Source organism: Coenobita brevimanus, chromosome 5 (assembly GCF_032717465.1).
Source record: "Coenobita brevimanus isolate Jiangsu-jjx chromosome 5, ASM3271746v2, whole genome shotgun sequence".
In the NCBI taxonomy this organism is placed as follows: domain Eukaryota; kingdom Metazoa; phylum Arthropoda; class Malacostraca; order Decapoda; family Coenobitidae; genus Coenobita; species Coenobita brevimanus.
This window is the reverse complement of record NC_136958.1, coordinates 5,179,855-5,200,421: the sequence shown is the minus strand read 5'-3', so window position 1 is coordinate 5,200,421 and position 20,567 is coordinate 5,179,855. Positions and strand designations below refer to the sequence as shown.

The 20,567-nt window shown below is 46.0% G+C and overlaps 1 protein-coding gene across 1 annotated transcript; it reads left to right on the top strand.

Moving 5' to 3' along the window:
• Positions 1-403: 403 nt before the first annotated feature.
• LOC145397553 (uncharacterized) lies at positions 404-15,178 on the top strand. The gene is made up of 13 exons (XM_080270627.1): positions 404-525; positions 675-894; positions 1,692-1,811; positions 3,277-3,352; positions 3,507-3,672; positions 4,119-4,213; positions 5,802-5,922; positions 6,262-9,583; positions 10,258-10,497; positions 10,935-11,137; positions 11,813-13,028; positions 14,036-14,115; positions 14,662-15,178. The coding sequence occupies exons 1-13, from the start codon at positions 404-406 to the stop codon at positions 15,176-15,178; spliced, it is 6,498 nt and encodes a 2,165-aa protein (XP_080126753.1).
• Positions 15,179-20,567: the final 5,389 nt, after the last annotated feature.

The following is a 20,567-nucleotide window of genomic DNA, read 5'->3' as shown; positions in this document are numbered from 1 at the left end:
ATCGAACCCCAATGAATCCTTGCAAAAATGGACCTCTACACCAACCCCAAGGTCCTTCATTGCATCTACACGTAAACCAAAGAACTTCTGAATTTCTGATATATAATTCTAAAATATGGTTTCCTCAGGAGTTCACTTAGCTCTGTCTCGAAATTATAAAGCCCTATCGAACCCTAATGAGATCTTGCTAAAATGAGCCATCACATCAACCCCAGAAACATTTACCACAACTACATGTAAGACTAAATAACATTAACAGCAGCAGCAGCAGCATCAACATCATCATCGCTATCTTCCATTTTCTAGTGAGGAGGGGAGGTACCAAGTCTTAGTGGCGTTCAAGGACTCTGATACGACCCTAACGAGAGACCTAGACGTGGTTATTGCTTCCCTCCCCTGCAAGATGCCGGAAGTGAAGATAATCAAGAAAACCTCCCTGCAGACACCGGCGCAGAACCTTCGCTCCATCGCCTTCATCGTCAACACCGTGACCAAGATGGATTGCAAATATATCGTGCCTGTAAAGTGAGTCTCTCTTCTTCCACCTCTCTCTCTCTCTCTCTCTCTCTCTCCGTTAAATCTCTCCTCATATTCATGTAAATAGAGAGTAAACGTAACTCCAGACGGCCTCCTTGCGGACTGCCACATCCGTACCCTCCATATAACTTCCACAGGCGCTGGTGGATCGTCACGAAAGTGGATCCAGTGACGGAGGCGCCCCTGCAGGACGTGGAGGTGGAGGGCGTATTACGGTCCTGGAACTACTCTCAGCTGAACGTGATCCCTCGCTTCCTCGGAGTCGGAACGTATCGACTCACTTACTGGGTCAGGCTCGAGGCTTCAAAGATCTTCCCCCTTGAGAGATCAGACTCTACTTACGTCCGTATCATTTCTGTAAGCATTTCTTCCTAGTTACTGCTCATTTTTTCCTTATTATTCCTAATTTTCCTGCTTTTCCACCCTCCACATCTGCCTTTTTCTGCTTTCCCCGCGAGGCTTCACAGATCTTCCCCCTAGAGAGATCAGACACTACTTCCGTCCGTATTCTTCCTGTAAGCATTTCTTCCTAGTACTGCTACTTTTCTTCCCCTGCTTCCATGTTTTTTTCCACTTCCCACCTTCGCCTTTTTCTGCATTTCCCTCTTCTGTTTACATTTTATTATGTTTTCCTCTTCTTCTTCCTACTTCTGCCTCTCGCTGCTTTTCCCTCTTCTAATATTTAAATTTTCCTGTTTTCTCCTCTTGTTGTTCCTCGTTTTCTTCCTGTTGTTAATCGCCCTGGTACTGCTACATTTTCCTTTTTTCCGCATTTTCCTACTTTTGCACATCCTACGTCCGCCTTTCTCTACTTTCCCATCTTCTGTTTTAATTTTCCTGTTTTTCTTCTTCCTGTTCCTCTTTTTCTTCCTGTTGTTTCCTCTTCTCATGTCTTCATTTCTCTCTGCTTCTTCCTACCTCTTTTTTTCCTTCTTTTCTTCACCTACTGAACCAGGGTCGAGACTCGAAAATATTTCCCTGTTCTCCCCTCTTCTTGTCGTTCGATAGAGTAACGTAGGTTCGATTAGGACAGGTTAAATTAGACTAAGGTTAGTTTAAGTTAAGTTAGGTCTGATTAAGGTAGATTATATTAAGTTAGGCTGTTAGTTTAGATTAAATTAGATGAGCATGCCATTAACTAACCTCACTTTCAGTCCTCCCTGCAAGCCGTGATGCTGGAGGGGTCAGTGAGCAGTATCAGTCGAGGGTATAACCGCATCGTAACACTTAACCCGGGACCCCTCTCACTTGACCCCGATGAACCCGAGGACAAGGTAGGTCGCCGCGAGTGGTTAGAGAAGTGGTGTGCTGTTTGAAAGGACGCGAGATCGATTTAGAGAATATTTTTGCTGTTTGAAAGGACGCGAGATCGACTTAGAGAATTTTTTTGCCGTTTGAAAGGACGTGAGATCGATTTATAGAAGTGGTTTGCTGTTTGAAAGGACGCGAGATCGATTTAGAGAAGTGGTCTGCTGTTTAAAAGGACGCGAGATCGATTTAGAGAATTTTTTTTGCTGTTTGAAAGGACGCGAGATCGACTTAGAGAAGTGATTTGCTGTATGAAAGGGCGCAGTTTCGATGCCAGACTTAAATTAACCCCTTTTAGTACGAGATGCGACGCTGAAGAGGAGCGCCGTCGAGTTCAGGCTGAGATGGGGAACTTTCTGGTGATTTTAGGGGGACGGTCTGTTGTTTGAATGGCTGTGAGATCGAGTCCAGGGTGAGGTTGGGAACAATTTGATGATTTTTGAGTTTCTTTAAAATTATATATACTTATCCACAAACCCACCTATGTCATTAGAAAAATAATAATGTCACACTATCCTGAATGAGACAGCTCTAGTGTGTATTCAGTGTGGATGGTGGGTTTTTAGTGTCGAAGTGGTGACATGTGAAGTTTGTGGCAGCTAGGACGGCTATTGAGAGAGAGAGAGAGAGAGAGAGGCATGACAATCACTCTCTGTTAATCTAATCCATCTATCTATCCATCCATCTATCTATTTATTTATCATTTCAGAACTTCAACTTAACCTGGTGGTGTCGCATCATCTCACCCGTGACAGAGGTCCTTCCCCTAGACGCCAAAGGGAAGCCAAAGGTAAAGTCTATCTATCTGTCTATCTATCTATCTGTCTATCTATCTATCTATCTATCTTATCTTAGGGCTACAGATAGTTTAGCATTCAAGGTAGAGGGGTGACAATTGCAGGCCATGTAAAGCGAGTATGACAAGCACCATATATATCTTGCTATCTGTTTATCTATCTATCTATCTGTCTGTCTATCTATCTATCTATCTATCATGTTGTCCTGTCTCATACTACGCAGGTACCATGATTTGTAAAGTATTTTTTATCTCACTTCTGAATATGATTTCTTGGATGTAATACTTTCACCCATACACCTGCCATACACGTCAAACAATACCAAGTTAGAGTATCAGGGAAGCTTCGTAACACCTCTTCCTTAGCGATTTATCTTTGTAGGTGACACAGGGGACCTTCTAGCACTGTTCCCTTCCAATATATACCTACACCTGGCGCTCAGACATTGGCATTTTAAAAAGATATGTAGCATAGAAGAGTACAGTACGCTGGGATGTAACACAGAAAATTAATCGCTATAAAAAGGTGTGCTGGGACATAAGAGTCAAGATAAATCGCTAAAGAACAGGTGTTAGGGAGCCTCCTGTCCTGACGAAAATGGGGACCTGGAAGTTTAATAAGATCGTTTTCACAGGTACACAACATCCACTCCATTCCCGACCCAGATGCCCTGAAGAACAACAACAATGGGTGTTTTGGGGATGGGCCAGGTAGGTAAAAGAGAGAGAGAGAGAGAGAGAGAGAGAGAGAGAGAGAGAGAGAGAGAGAGAGAGATTCGTTCCTAGCTATCAGTATACATAATCCCAATAATGCACTCACACATCATCTTTCTCCCCGTGCGTACGTGCGTTTGCGTGCGTATAGGGACCCTGGACATCAGCGGAGGGACCCTGGAGCTAAACACGGGCAGCTTTATGCTGAGGAAGGCGACGTATGAGTTTGTGGTCCGCATCAGCAAGGACACGAGGGAGGCGTATGCTGAGTTGCAGATGACCGTCGTTCAGGACCCATCCCCTATGGTGCAAATCGCGTGAGTAGACGGGAAATAAACAAGTATTGTCCTCGTACTCTCCTTGTTCCGTAGGCTAGGTCAGGAGCCTTGTAATACCTCTTTCATGGCCAGGTGTAGTTAGAATGGATGGCTGTTAAACTGAAAAAAAAAAAAGTCTTAACTCGTACCTAAAAGTGAATCTCGTAACTAAAACATTTCAATCTCGTAACTAAAGAAATTCATTCTCGTAAGTAAAGAATTTCAATCTCGTAACTACAGAAATCGAATATTCTCGTGACTAAAGAAACAGAATCTTATCTCGTAAATAAGACCCGTCAGGTAGGAAGAAAATAGTAACCAAGGGGACGCATTCCTACCTCATATCTTTTAGTCTTTCAAGTTGCAGGAGTGGCCCAAGTCAGGTGAAATTAATAGTATACTAGTAACCAAGGAGTAGCGTAACTTTCGTCCATGGCCCACTACAGGTGCGCCAACGCTCACCTGTGCAGCCCCCACCCTGAAGGCCAGCGCATTAACCCCTCCTCTCGCCTGGGCCTCACCGGAACATGCATCCAGGACTGTAAGGACAACATGACGTTCCTGTGGACTATTATGGATGGGTAAGGTCAATCTGTCTGTCTGTCTGTATATCTGTCCTCTCTCTCCCTGTAATTACCATCCCACATCTGTTTGTCTCTCTACCTGTCTTCTCTCTCCCTGTAATTACCCTCCCACGTCACACCACACAAAATCAGCCTCCCACACCACACCTCACTAAATCAGCCTCCCACACCACACCACACAAAATCACCCTCCCACACCACACCACATAAAATCACCCTCCTACACCACACCACACAAAATCACCCTCCCACACCACACCACACAAAATCACCCTCCCACACCACATCGCACCACACCATACCACGGGCATTAGCTGAAGTGCCCTGAAGCTCCCGCATATAGTAGTAGTAATAATAATAATAATAATAATAATAATAATAATAATAATAACAATAATAATAATAATAAAAGGACTGAGGGGAAGATGAATGGTGAAAAAGAGAAAGTAAGAAAATGGCTCTGGGAAGTTGAGGACACGAACCCTCACTCTGACAGAACCAGCCCACCACTGAGAGAGAGAGAGAGAGAGAGAGAGAGAGAGACAGTAATTAAAACTGCTTAACATAATTTTCATGTAACGTTATTACTGCCATTAAAAAAATACTCATTAATTTTAGTAATGTTAAGTATTTATAGTTACTCTGAAAAATGGAAATCATTATCACCACCACCACCACCATCATCATCATCATCATCATCATCATCATCATCATCATCATCATCATCATCACCAGCACCATCATCATCATCATCATCACCAGCACCATCATCATCATCATCATCATCATCATCATTATCATCACCACCACCTCCACCACCACCACCACCATCCTCCTCCTTCTCCTCCTCCTTATCATCATCATCATCATCATCATCATCATTATACACTGCTGCTGTTAACAAAGGATAAAAATGCAACTGAAAGATGATTTTGCATGTTGCAGGAAGAGAGGCCCGGTGAGAGAGGCAATGGATCTGGCTGTCTGCCCAACCTGCAAAAACCGTAAGCTATTTCCCTCTCTCTCTCTCTCTCTCTCTCTCTCTCTCTCTCTCTCTCTCTCTCTCTCTCTCTCTCTCGCTTTTATATTATTGATGCAAACTAGGCCGTCATTAAAACTACATAAGTAAAATACAAGACAGGAGAAAAACGCAAAATAAACCACTTAGAAAAAGATGCCACGGAGCTTCCTCTATCACTTCAAAAACGGCCTTTTTCTTTTTTTTTTCAGTTTATAGGGAGAAAAATAACCATGGGACTTTTTTTTCTCTTTTACCTTTTTTTTTTTTTTTTTCAATTTATGGTCCTTTTTTTGGTCCCCTTTTCCTCCTTAGTGTTCCTTTTTTCTCTTTTTTCTCTTTTTTCTCTTTATCTTTTCTCTGTTTACTCTTTTTTTTGGTTCAGAGTACATTCGTTCTCTCTCTCTCTCTCTCTCTCTCTCTCTCTCTCTCTCTCTCTCTCTCTCTCTCTCTTTCTCCTTGCTTTTTTTTCGTCCACAGTACATGCAAAATACTAACTCTTTTCCCTCCTTTTTTCCCTTCCTAAGCCTTCCTGACCTCCAAGACAGACATAGACCTCGCTGTGACCTCTGACCTCTTCCGCCTCAACCCTGGCGTCGAGAAATACCGCTTCAAGTTGACCATGACCACCCATACCGATTCCAAAGGGTCAGTACTTATTTAACTATCTGTCTATTTATCTATCTATGTCTGCCAATCTATCTATGCCTCTATTCATCATCTACATATCTATTTACCATTGTCAGTTTCGTCATCATCATCATCATCATCATCATCATCATCATCATTATCATCATCATCATCATCATCCACACCTCTTTTCCCACCCTTCATGTTCACCAGTTCTTTCGCCATCATTTTCTTTCCTTCTCTTCTGTACCCTACCTCACCCCACCTGTGAATGCGACGATGACGATCATGATGATGATGATGATGATGATGATGATGATGACACATGTTCAGGCACTTTCTTCGTTGCCCCTACAGATTCGCTGAACTGACGGTGATTCTGAACAAGAGACCTGAAGGGGGACGATGTGCGTTGTTCAGGACTGAGGTGATGGCGCTAATCCAAGAGACAAAGGCGGCCTGTGTAGACTGGAAGGACCCTGAGAATATGGGCATCAAATCTTACGCCTTCTACTACCCCAAGGACGGTAAAAGTGTAGTCATGGTGGCCTCATCATTCAACACTGCCAGTCTCATCTTCCCCACAGGCGTGTTTGAGGTGTGGGTTAAGATCGATAACTTGTTCGGTAGTTCCACGAATGTCAGAATGGGGCAGGTCAACGCCACCATGATCTCAGAGTCCAACTTCACCAGCTACAACGTGTCAAATAAATTGAAGTATCTGGCGGCCGTCGGCGACCAAGGAAAGATGGGCATGACCCTGGTTGCCCTTGCGTCCATCAGAGAGAACGCACCTTGGCTGTCCCTCAACTTCAGCGACACTGAAAACATGTCGCAGGAAGTGGTGAACGAACGTCTCACTGAAGTAGCGGGTATGAACAAAATGGCGCTCGTATTTGGCATGAAAACAATGGCCTTCGGCACACTGGACCAGCTCAACATGGGTGTGGGGGTGCTCACGGCGACGGCATGTGGAATCTTACATCAGGAAATGGCCGCTTATACAATTGACTTTGATTTTAGGGAGAGGGCTCTTTTCCTCCTCAAAAAGATGTCGAAAAAGCTTAAAGAACTTCCCATCAAAGCCCCGCAGGACCTTGTAGAATTTACCTCTGGTTTTGTTGATGCTGTTGATTGCCTTTTACGGACTATGAATATCATAATAACTAACCCTGGGATGGTAAGCCCAACAGACTTGGTAGCTTTTGAGGACTACGAATACGAAACAGGTATTGATACAGAAGACATAGAGTTTAAGCCGCCTGTTAGTAGAATAGAACAAATGAAGCTGAACATCCTCGAAACTACAAGATTCAGGGCAAAGACAGTAGTTCAAGAGTTGTTCCAATTGATCAACAACGTGACTTACGAAATTTTGAGCAGGACTGTGTCTGGTGAGGTATTTCAAACGAAATCAGAGGGAGGCGCCGTTTGTTACATCCGCAAAGTTACAGGTAAGTTCCTCCAAAATGGCCTTGAAGTTAAAGCCAACGATGACAGGAATTCGACCGTACAGTTCCCCCCAGGTTTTTGTCCCTCGCTCTATGTCGACCCAAAAGCAGAGTGTAATGGTAGCATGACAGTGAATGGTCTGTCAGTCATGGTCTGGCCTTTCCTGACTCATGTATACCCAGATAACCACGTCTATCTCTCCAACAAGACGAGCGTTGTGGTCGTCAGGGCATATGTCAAGAATAAGAAAGTGGAGGTGACGGATGAAAAAACTCCACTGGTCATTAAAATCCCCAGGGTATCTGAAACCTTACCCAACACAAACCATGTGGACGCCAAGGAATGGATGCACAGCAGGGTTCCGTTTGTGTACCATGCATTTAATGTGTCCCAGCCGGGCTCAGCTTTCTCCATTGAAATTGATGTACCCCAGGTGGCACCTCCCAATTTGGTCTTTCTCTTGGATTACGAGAGGCAACCAACGCCTTCGAAATTTGAGAAGATCATCTATGTGCAATCTCTGCCAGAAGATGAAAATGGAACAAAATTCTGGTTCTTGGACAGTAAGGAAAATAGTGACAGAACTGGGAGATTTTTTCTAGCAGTTGCTGCGCTAGTGAAGAACAAAGACATCACCACAGTCAATGAGAACAACACCCTCGATCGAAGTGACTTTGTTAATACTCTTGACTTCACGTACGATCTGCGAGTGATTACATCCAGCTGTTACTACTTCGACAGTATCAAAGAGAAATGGTTGGGAGAAGGACTGAACACCTTTAAAATCACACCAACACACACCTATTGTGAAGCTTATCATCTCACACCCTTTGGATCCGGTTACTTCCCTATGCCGAATAAGCTTGACTTTGCCTATATATTTACTCATGCTGGCTTTATCAATAACTGGATCATATATTTTGTTTTAATAGTTACCCTCTCGTGCTTTTTAGGATTGCTCATCTTTGCACGATGTAAGGATAGGAAGGATATCGAGTATCGAGGCATGGTACCCCTAGATGACAACGTGGTGGAAGACAAATACTTGTACGAGATTATTTTCACCACTGGGCCAGATAAGGAGGCTGGCACTGACTCCAACATCCAGTTCATTGTGTCTGGAGAATATGATGAAACAAATGTCAGGTCTCTCCCTCCGTCAAAAATGCGTCACTTCAACCGCTACAGTGTTGACGGCTTTGTGATGAGCACACCTGGACCCCTTGGCCACATCAACTACCTACGCATCTGGCATGACAACAGTGGTAAATTTCCCTTTGACAGCTGGCAGTTGGAGAGTGTGGTCATCAGGGATCTGCAAACACGAGAGAAGTTTGAGTTTTGCCCCAGCAGTTGGCTGGCCTTTGATCGAGAACCGTATAAAGTGGACCAGACATTCAAACCCATCGACAAGGAGTCTGACAGATCCTTCAGTTCGGACTTCTATTACAAGGGCCACAGGAGCGCCAATGAGGATCACATGTGGCTCTCTATATTTCTTCGTCCAACAGGCTCTAGGTTCTGTCGCGTGGAGCGTGTGGTGTTGGCCATGACGTACCTGTACCTTGTCATGTTTGTTGCTGCTGCCTGGTACCGCACCCTCAGTGACTCCCCTCGGGAGCCCATCTATCTCAACATAATCCCTTTATATTTGGAAGAAATAGTAACTGGCGTGTTGTCCAGTCTCTTAGTATACCCATTGGTGATGCTTCTTGCCTTTATGATGAAGAGAGCAAGACCCTACCGGCTACGAAAGTGTCGGGCACTGGAAGCAGCAGCCAGACAGCGACGAGAACAAAGGATGAACAAATCACTAGAGACTGGACCAGATGACTTGCGCAACTCCTATGATGAGCAAGATGGGCCATCAGGAGACCAGCCCAAGGAGGCGAGTGCAGTCCCTTGCCTGCCTTGGTGGACACGATGGCTGACCTGGCTGGTCATGCTGGCTTGTCTGGGGGCTTCAATCTTCTTCGTGTGGTCGTATGGCATCATGTGGAGCGAGAACAAGACCTACAAGTGGTTTTACTCCTTTGTCTTTGCCTTCTTCATATCCCTTCTGGCGACACAGTGGTTGCGAGTGGTCCTCATCACGCTTTTCAGCATCTGTTGCAGGAAGGCCAACACCATCTCAGAGGACATCGACTGCGACGAGGAACTACCTGAACTCAGCTACGACGAGGAGTGGAAAAATGTCGAAGCAGCCGATCCACTCACTACACGCAAGGCAAGTTGTCAGCAACCCCATGGACGTATTCTAGGTTGCGTAGGAGGCTTCGTGGCACCTCTTCCTCAACGATTTATTCTGAATTTGACACGATTTTAGGCAGACTGGGCCACAACTAGAAACACATAAATAATCTAATGATAATAATAATAATGATATTAATAATAATAATAATAATAATGACAATAATAACAATAATAGAGACATGATAAGCATAATAAATCGCTAAATAAAAGGGATCACGAATTCTCCTGTGTCATCTAGAATACGAACGCATGTCGTATTCTCGTCATCTTATAATTTCATGACCTTCGTGCACTCGACAGGCAGATACATAAATAAACCTAACGATAAATAACAAGTCTAACTCTTATATTTAAATGTACTGGCTTTCTGAATGACCCTTGTGGAGTTTATAGGCAAAAAATGTTATCTTTCTCTTTCTTCTTCGTTTTGTTTTGTTTTCCCCCTCCCCCTCCTCCTCCTCCTTATCATCATCATCATCATCATCACTTTTATTATTATTATTATTATTATTATTATTATTACCGGTATTATTATTATTGTTATTACTACTACAACTACTACTACTACTACTATTACTGCTACTTCCACCACTATTATTATCATTATTATTACTATTATCATCATTCTCCTGGTGCGTGTCTGGCCAGATCAAGGAGGTGGGCGGGGTGGACAACACCGAAGAAGAAGTGGCAGCACTAGTGACCCGACTGAGCAAGAAGCGCGACATGAACTACATCCTGAGGGACATCGGCGCCTACTGCCTCTTCCTGGCCATCCTTTTCGTCCTGGCCAGCGACAAGACGGACTTCAACGGCTTCCTCCTCCAGCGGCAGATGACCAACACCTTCATCAAGCCTGGCCATCGGGAACTTGACTTCAGCACAAAGGTAGGGGATGGATACACCTGATTTTCTTTTTATTTTTTTGGTTACACGTCCTGAAGCTCTCCTTGCACTCTCCTGAACTCTTCTTACAGTCTTTCTAATTCTCCTCAGTCCCATACTCCCCCTTGGCCAAATATAATCAATATCTTTATCAAGCTTGGATCCAGGGAACTCGATTTCGGCGCAGAGGTAGAGTATGTCTGATGTCGACTGCCTATGTCAGACCGTCTTCAAACTCGCCTAAAGTTTTCTAATCTCTCCACTTTCCTCCTTCAGTAAACCGTGTCCAATACTTTTATACACACACACACACACACACACACACACACACACACACACACACACACACACTCACCAGCAATCCCAATTCCCTCTCTCTCTCCTCACAGATCATCACATCAGACCACTTTTGGTTCTGGGCACATTCGGTGATCCTGCAGGAGCTACGGGCGCAGCGCTGGTACAACAACGCGCCCCCCTACGGCCTGCGCGGTTTCCTGGACGACCGTAGCAACCGCATCTTGGGCTACAGCATCCTGAGGCAGATAAGGAGTGATCCCAGGCGCTGCAAGGTGCCTTCTGCCATCAGGGGCGGGCCGAGGCAGTGCTCTGGCCGAAGGGGTGTTGATGACGAGGAAACCAGGTGAGTGGTGTACTTACTTCACCTCATTCTTGCTACCTACAGACGGTTCTTCTCAGTCTGGTAAAGATTTTTGGTAATAGAGGGGTTGATGAAGCCTGCATCTAACGCTTCCAGCTCGAAAGGTTTCCCTAAACAAATGAAATCGTCTAAAGAGAGCAAGAATAAAATTGGAAAAAAGGTCATGAGAGTAGAGTGGCTAACTACTATGAAAATTTATCATGCACAAAATTTAATCATGTATTCTATTAACGTTTTTACTCAGCTCATGACAGCCTTTTCTAACCGACGGGTGTTAGATCATAAGCTTAATATTCCCTTTAAATACTAGAAGCCGTTGTTAAGTTGAATAAAACTGCATGATGTCGGCAGGAATACACTAAGACGGCCACCACCAAGACATACAAACGGCCTATTTCCCTTGAACCAGGGTGACATTTTTTTTTCTTACTTCATTCTTGCTGCCTCCAGACGGTTTTATTCAGCTTGAGAGGGGCATCTCGCCTTGAGTGGACTGTTGAAGGCTGTATCTAACACGTCCGTTTCCAAAAGCCTTCCCTAAGCTGCATAAAATCATCAGGAAATGGCAAAAATTTAACGAAAAAGAAAAAAAAAAAAGAACACCCCCGAGTTCAAAGCGTGTAAAGATCGTCAGTAAGACCCTTCCCCCTCCCCCAGGGACTTCTGCGCAGGATGGAGGCGCCTTCCGTACACAGACAGCCTGTGTTCACACCCTGAGTTCAACTACACGGATTCAACTACACTTCAGACCTATTCCATGACTGGTCGCTTGGGTTCCTACAGCGGCGGGGGCTACGTCATCCACTTGAACGGTCGCCAGCAGGATGACATCGACAAACTCAAACGCATGCAGAGGCTTAAATGGATTGATAAACACACTCGAGCAGTCATATTAGAGTTTTCGACCTATAACGGCAACGTCAACCTCTTTACCATCTGTACCATCATGGCGGAGTTTAGCGAAGGAGGAGGCATCACCCCAAAGTGGCGGTTTGATCCTGTACGACTCCTGAAGACCCCTAGCTTATTCGGAAAGGTCGTGATGTTTTGTGAGGCTCTTTTCCTCGTCGCCACAGTGCTCTTCACCCTGATGGAGCTCTGGAAGATGAAGAAACAGAAATGTAGTTATTTTTCCTCGTACTGGAACCTGGCTGAGGTGTGTATTTTGCTGGCTTCGTACGCAACAGTCGGTATTTACTTCTACCGTGACTACCTCACCCAGGAGGCCTTAACGCGGTTCAAAGAGTCGCATGGCAATGACTACGTAAGGATGGATTCTGCAATGGTCCTGGATCAGTGGTACCTTTATTTCCTCTCTTTCATCATCTTCTTCAGCACACTCAAGCTCATCAAGCTGCTACAGTTCAACAAGAGGATGGATGTGTTGGCTCTCACCATAAAGTTTTGTTGGGACGAGTTGTCAGTCTTTGTCATCGCCATGACCATTGTTTTCTTCTCTTTCTGTTGTCTCTTCTACTTCATGTATATCTCATCTCTGGAAGAGTTTTCTCGTTTCCTTAGTGCCGTAGAAACCAGCTTCAAGATGATGCTTGGGAAGTTTGACTTCGAAGCCATGAAAAGGGCCAACCCTCTGTCTCCTCTAATTTTCTTTGTGTTCTCTGTCACCAACAGCATGATTCTCATCAACATTATGCTCACAATCATTCTCCAGGCATTCAATCAAGTCAAGATCGACCTTGAGCATCGAGCCAATAAATACGACCTCATTGACTACGTGTGGAGTACGGTACGACGTTTTATAAGACGGGAGGCAGAACCCGACGCCAGCGTGGTGCCTCGTGTTGATGCCAATGGTCCCGGTGCCAAGAAACTGGACGATCGTGATTCCAGCATGGACCAGCTTCCTAATAAGGTAATACTGACATAAATGACGCGTAGTCTGGTTACCATAAGTGACTTCAAGATAATACTAACATCAGTGAGGCATATCCGCATTGCTGGAAGAGACATGACAATAATATTCACATCGGTGCGGGGTGATCTTTTTCAGCCCCCTTACAAGTAATATAATCAACCTGAGGCATATTTGGGTCGCCATAGGAGACGTCTTAGCACTTCCTCCTGACTCAGTCTGCATGTGACACTTTTACCCCGTCACCACGATGTTTTCTGATAAATTCCTGCTACCACCAGACGATTTTACTGAGCTTAAGGGAGACTTCGAAATGAAGAAACAGCTCTCACATTCATCCTCAGTAAAATAGCCTCCCCTAAACTGTAAAATCGTCTGGAAGCAGCAAATGAGACGTCACCGCATTGAAAGAGGTTAGTATCCTCTTGCGTGACAGAAAGATAGATATATATAATACTAAAATGTTTCCACCAGCAACCTAAATGATGATATTAAGATCTGTTAGGTAAAAATAAATTGCAGAGGAGTTCAAAACGGCAAGGTTATGACCCAGTTAGTGTTAGCCCCGTCAGTGCGATATTGGTTTATCTTAAACACACACACACACACACACACACACACACACACACTATATATATATATATATATATATATATATACACACACACTATATATATATATATATATATATATATATATATATATATATATATATATCCACACGACTTACTGAACAGCATATCTGTGGTGGTCGAGCTGCTACATAGCACCCATTATCGGTATTAGCATCCATCAGTAGATAAAAAAGTAATAAAATGAAATAAAGATTACAAAAGAAAAAAAAAAGGAAAAGAGAAATAGGGAAAAATGAAAAAAAGTGGATCGCACAAACATGTAGAACGAAGACCTAAAAAAAAAAAAAACGAAAAAAAAAAATCAACCTCTCTCTCCTCCGGCAGGTGAGCCAACTGATGGAGTATATAAACAACACGTATTTCAACGGACAGCTGGACATCAACACCAAGACCAGCAAGAAACGCATGATGCACTACCCCAACACCACCGAAACCGACACCAGCACCTTTAGGCCCAGACCAGTCATCTCAAGCGATTAAGACGCAGGTAAGGTTTTCAGAGGCGTGCTGAAGGGGAAGGATCATGGTTAACTGTCTGATGAAAATTATTCCTATCTTGGTTTTCTTCATAGTTGGGAGAGGATGGAGGATGACAGCTTGGTGCGGAGGGTGAGAGGTGAGAACGTTGATGGTCGAGTTGCAAGATGAAGACAGAAGCACAGAATGTGACCTTAGGGAAAAGGAACTAAATAGAGAGGCTGTTAGAGATCGAGCAGAATGAAGAGCCGCCATTAGGTGACCAAGACCGACGCATGAAAGCACATTGGAGCCACTAGGGATATGGAAGTAAATAGAGGCTGCTAGTGATCGAGCGGCATGGACAGCAGCCATTAGGTCACCAAAATCGATGCATGAAATTATATTGGTGCCTTTATAACTGGGCAAAAAATTCTCTCCCGCATTAGCTGCTAAGGCCATAACCGTGTGTGGGAAGAGGAAGGGGAAGGGGTCATCAACCATACACTCAGCTCTTGTGGGGATTGTGGGCGCCAACACAGCTCTTGTGGGGACTGTGGGCACCAATACAGCTCTTGTGGGGACTATCGGCACCAACACAACTCTTGTGGGGATTGTGGGCGCCATCACAGCTCTCGTGGGGATGTGGGCACCAACATAGCTCTCGTGGGGACTGTGGGTACCAGCACAGCTCTTGTGGGAACTGTGGTTACCAACACAGCTCTTGTGGGAACTGTGGGCACCAACACAGCTCTTGTGGGGACTGTGGGCACCAACACAGCTCTTGTGGGAACTGTGGGCACCAACACAGCTCTTGAGGGGACTGTGGGCACCAACACAGTTTTTGTGGGGACTGTGGGCACCAACACAGCTCTTGTGGGGACTGTGGGCACCAACACAGCTCTTGAGGGGATTGTGGGCACCAACACAGCTCTTGAGGGGACTGTGGGCACCAACACAGCTCTTGTGGGAACTGTGGGCACCATCATAGCTCTTGAGGGGACTGTGGGCACCAACACAGTTCTTGTGGGGACTGTGGGCACTAACACAGTCTTATAGGGACTATGGGCACCAACACAGCTCTTGGGTCGAGCCATAACCTTCCTAGAACTCTCAGCATTCTGCCACTCACTAACAATCTAGTAAGTATACATTGTATAAAGTACGGGTCAACCTAGCGTTCAGCGCCTGCACAGGTAAGCCCTTTATAAGACTTTGACAAGTTCCTTCAAGTATCTGAAAAAGATAATCATCATTCACCATCATCATCTGGACCTCCTTTCCCACCCTAGGGCATGGTGAGGAGCAGCAACGTCCAGACAGCCTAAGTTTGCCCAATTCAATGGGCCACACTTCCATTCACTCATCATTCAAGCCCACAGAATCCTGGCTCCATCAGATAGGGCAAAAAATTTTCACCACTTTCTTTATACCTATCTGATACAGTAAATCCGAACGCTGTCACGTTTAAATAGGGGTACCAAATCTCTGGTTATGTGCTTCGCACAAAATTTATCCAGCCAGCTCGGTCTCTTGTCAGTCCCTTAAACTCACCAACTTCCATACCTCTCTTCCTCACACACCCATCCACCATATTCCTCACCTTCTTGGGTTACCTCGCCTCCTCCATCCTTCAGATTTGCTCAGATATGCCTTTTTCACTGCTCTATTGACATCCATTCTTTCCACATAACCAAACCATCTCAGTACACTCTCTTCGATTCTGGTGTCCACAGACTTCCTCAATCCGCAGTTCTCACGAATCACATTATTCTGTATCCCGTATTCCGTATTCTGTACTCCACATACGTTGCTCAGCAGTCCCACCTCCAGTGCTCTTACTCTAGATTTCTCATGTTCATGCCACACCATAGTCTCCCATCCGTATGTCAAAGTTGGCACTAACACTCCTTCATGTAAACCTCGCGCAGCTGCGACACTCAAGCCTCTGTTTTTTTTATCAAGGCCTTCATAGCACCAGCTAATTTCCTTCCTTGTGTCATTCTACTTTCCTCTTCTTTTGCACATTTTCCTCTCTTTTCTATCACTGTACCCAGTATTTGAACTCTCACCAATTCCAGTCTCTCTCCTTTCACTAACATCACACCGGGACTCACCTTCTCTCTCAATAACCCTCACTTTACTCTTTTCTACATACGTCTACAAAATTCTGCGCTAGTCTACCAAGCTCTTGTCCGGTATTTGCAAGCATAACTGTATCATCAGCAACAAATTTGAGATATTCCATCCGTCACCATTCATTATCAGTGCCATCCCTCTCCCCATTACTCGTGTTTTTACTTCTCTCATCACCCCATCCATATAAATAATGAACAACCACGGGGACATCACACAACCTTGTCGCATGCCCGCACTGATCGTGAACTAATCACCTGGATGCCCAGTTACCCTAACACATGCCTCACTACTATCATAAAAACTCTTGATGGCACCTACAGTAGTGCAGCTTACCATGTACACCGTACATGCGCAAAACCTTCCACAATCCTCCTGTCTACTTTGTCGTACGCATTTTCCAGATTCATAAATGCCATAAATATCTTCTAGTCCTTCTCAAACGCCTTCTCCACTATTTGTCTTACTGCAAATAATTGATACACACATCCTCTGCCACTCCTAAAGCCGCCCTGTTCGTCACTCATTAGGACTTATGACCTCTCTCTTACTTATAATTGTTATGCTGAGTGTTTTTAGGCCGACTCCTCGTACTAAAAACACTAGCTACTGAGCAGGGTCCTCTTTCCGGACCGGAAGTAAAGCACCAACAAAGGAACAGGACATAAAAACTAGGCAGTCCACCTTTAACACATCTATTACCTTAATTCTAACACCGTGACAATATTACATAGAATGATATTCTGGACAGGGGATACAGATATACAAAGTTACGTTAAGATAACACGGGATATTCACACATACTATACTTACACTTTACAATGGGTTAAGGTTCCATAAGTGAATGTGACTGTCTTTCATTAAAGTCCAAAAGGTCTTAGTGCACTGGTACAATAGGGATTTATAGGCTTGATGAGCCAGGGGAGGAATATTACTATAAAAGAACAGGGGGAGCAGATCACTATAATTTACTGGCTAGGCTCGGCGCGGCGACTCTCGCCCGCGCGTGCACTGGTAAGGGGGAACTCCTCTATTCTGGGCTGGGGAACAACACTAGATTCACGGGCCCAGAATTTATAGTCTTTAATCAAGGAAAAGTAATCACGGACACTTATAGATGGGAGCCCTCTTATTCACTCTGTCACTGTATCACTGTCCCTGTCTCACTGTAGGAGGGAAGGTCACTAATCTTGCCCGATTTTCTGGGGCGATATCACTCTGTCACTTTAAGGGGACCTCCGGGGGCTCTACCCGTGGCGGGAATCACCGTACCCGCTGGGGGGAGACGACCCGGGTCCGATCCACTGAGGCGTTGCAGGGAGACCCTCTTGCCTGGGGTCTCGACCCGTTGTAGACCCTCCTCTCTGGTCCCGTCGTCACGGTGCAGGGAGACCCTCTTGCCTGGGGTCTCGACCTGTTGTAGACCTTCTTCTCAGGGTCCCGTCGTAGTGGTGCAGGGAGGCCCGTCTATGTGGGGCCTCGACCTGTTGTTGTGGCCCTCAGGACTGGAGCCAAACAGGTGAAGCAGTCATGTCTGGCGTCGGAGGGTCTGCGGCAGGAGGGGGACAGCGTTGGTAGGCTGCTGGGCTCGCCTAGGGATCCGGGGACTGTAATGGTCTGTCAGGGGACGCGCCGTCAGGTGTGGGCTGCGGCCTCGTCTCCTGCTGGTGCCTGGGGAAGACAAGAATCTCCCGGGAGTGGGAGGTAGGTCCCGACTGGGACCGGGTCTTTGCTCGGGGGACTCCTTCGGGGCAACTCTCTCGGGTGGTGTCCAGCTACTCCTACAGGAGTTGGCTGAATATAGAGGACACACGGAGGCCGTGTTCTCTCTCTTACACAGGCAGGGTAACACAGAGGCGACTCTCTCTTGTCTCCGACACAGCCGTGGCGCCAGGTCGATCGGCCCTGGGATCCACTTTTGGCTTTATACAAGGGGCTCTTACCCTTGGGGTGGCTAGGGGTGTTGGCCCCGTATAGCCCACTATTGGGCCTCCTGCCCTGTTTGTGATAGAGGGTATTTCTCCCTCGTGTTCATCAAAGGACCTCCTGTCCTGGTAGTGGCAGAGGGTATTTCTCCCTCGTGGCTCACTGTGGCAGAGGGTACTGGACCCTCGTGGCTCACCAGAATAGTGGCAGAGGGTGGTGTTCCCTCGTGGCTCACTGTGGCAGCAGATGCGAACACCTCGTGGCTCACCAAGGGACCTCCTGTCCTGGTAGTGGCAGAGGGTATTTCTCCCCCGTGGCTCACTGTGGCAGAGGGTACTGGACCCTCGTGGCTCACCAGAATAGTGGCAGAGGGTTGTGTTCCCTCGTGGCTCACCAGAATAGTGGCAGAGGGTGGTGTTCCCTCGTGGCTCACCAGAATAGTGGCAGAGGGTGGTGTTCCCTCGTGGCTCACTATTGGCAGCAGGTGCGAACACCTCGTGGCTCACCAAGGGACCTCCTGTCCTGATAGTGGCAGAGGGTATTTCTCCCCCGTGGCTCACTGTGGCAGAGGGTACTGGACCCTCGTGGCTCACCAGAATAGTGGCAGAGGGTTGTGTTCCCTCGTGGCTCACCAGAATAGTGGCAGAGGGTGGTGTTCCCTCGTGGCTCACCAGAATAGTGGCAGAGGGTGGTGTTCCCTCGTGGCTCACTATTGGCAGCAGGTGCGAACACCTCGTGGCTCACTGTTGGCAGCAGGTGCGAACACCTCGTGGCTCACCAAGGGACCTCCTGCCCTTCTGGGGTGAAGCTGTGGTCGTCACCACAAAACTACTAGAGACTGATATTAGATCAGTCCCACCCCACTGCTGTCGATGGTCAACCCGCCGTTGAAGTTGTTGCGAATCTAGGCTCACCTGGCGTTGGGGCAGTTGCGGGGAGAAGGGGCACAGGTCAGTGGTGGTTGGGTGACCCTTTTGCCCTGGGTCATTAACCTCCCCGTTATCTCTTCTCGGGTGGTGGGGTGGTGGTGGCCCGGTGGTGGAGTGGGGGGTGGCGGGGCGGAAGGACCGGCGGCGGGCATTGTAATAATGTTCTTCCATATACCTTCCCTACCACACTCAATAGACTTAAACCACGATGATTCTTGCACTCCCTTCGCTCACCTGTATTTTTGTACAGGAGTACAGTCACTGCCTTTTCCCACTCTATTGGCACTCACTCATCCATGCCTTCTTACACATCTCCAAGAACTCCATTCCGCTCTCTTCACAACACTTAATCGTCTCTGCATACACGTCATCAACCCCAGCTGCTTTCCCATTTTTCGGTCATTTCACAGAGTTCTTTACCTCTGCGAGTGTCACGTTTCCTGGCACTGCATTCCTTCTCTGTACACCCCCCAAACCAATCATGTTAACAGTCTCTTTGCTCTCTCCATTCCATCATACTTCTAAAATATTCTATCCATCTGGTCCTTACTTCATCCCCATGGGTTAATAATTTACCACTTACATCCTTCACATTTTCACACCTCGTTCCACTGTCACTTCATTTCCGCACCTCATTCCAGAATAACTTCCTTTTTTAAGAGTAGTTTGCATTCATTTTTTCTTCATAGATTTCCTAGATCATCATTTACCTCCTTTTTCCACACATCTTTCCAGAAAAAGGAAATGGTCCCCCGAGGCAGACCTTATTAGATCATATAGCCCTGCTGGGTGACAGGAGGGAGCTACCCCTCCCGGCATGGCAGCTACCAGGCGTGGCTCAAATTCACCACCACCTGGTCCCGAGTCCGACGCTATGCCACTGTGCCACCTTGCCCCCACTTCTTTCCGAAATAACTTTTTTTTTTTGCTTCATAAGTTTGCATTCATTTTTCTTCCTAGATCATCATTTACCTCCTTTTCTTTCCACTTTAGTCTCCTTATGTGCTTCTTGATCTCAGTATATTCAGTCTTTATTTCAACAGAATCCCTTTACTGTATCCACTCGTCATTTCTTCCTCTTCCTCCGCTGCTCTCACAACCTCTTCATCCTACCATGACATACCTTTCTTCTTTGTTGTTACTCTTGCCACACCACACACTGATCTAGTATTCCTAACCATGTAATCCCTATATACATTCCACAAGCTGTCCAGATCCATTTCATTCAAATTCAATGATTCTTAACTCCTCCCGTACTTTGGCCCTGTATTCATCTGCCATTTCTTCGATCTTCAGATTCTCGACTTCCAGTCTCTCTCCCTGACAGTTCCTCTCTCTCTTGGTCCATCTTACTCCTCTCAGCTTGATCTTGCATACCACAATCATACGATCTGACAAACCTCCACATCTTCCTCTCACTGCCCTTGTATCAGCAACATTACACTGAGCAGAAAAAT

Coding starts and splice junctions, on each gene's coding strand:
- LOC145397553 (XM_080270627.1), top strand. CDS start 404: ATGCCGGAAGTGAAGATAATCAAGAAAACCTCCCTGCAGACACCGGCG. Junction 4,214..5,801: donor CGGAACATGCATCCAGGACT/GTAAGGACAACA, acceptor TCCCTTCCTAAG/CCTTCCTGACCTCCAAGACA. Junction 9,584..10,257: donor ATCCACTCACTACACGCAAG/GCAAGTTGTCAG, acceptor GTGTCTGGCCAG/ATCAAGGAGGTGGGCGGGGT.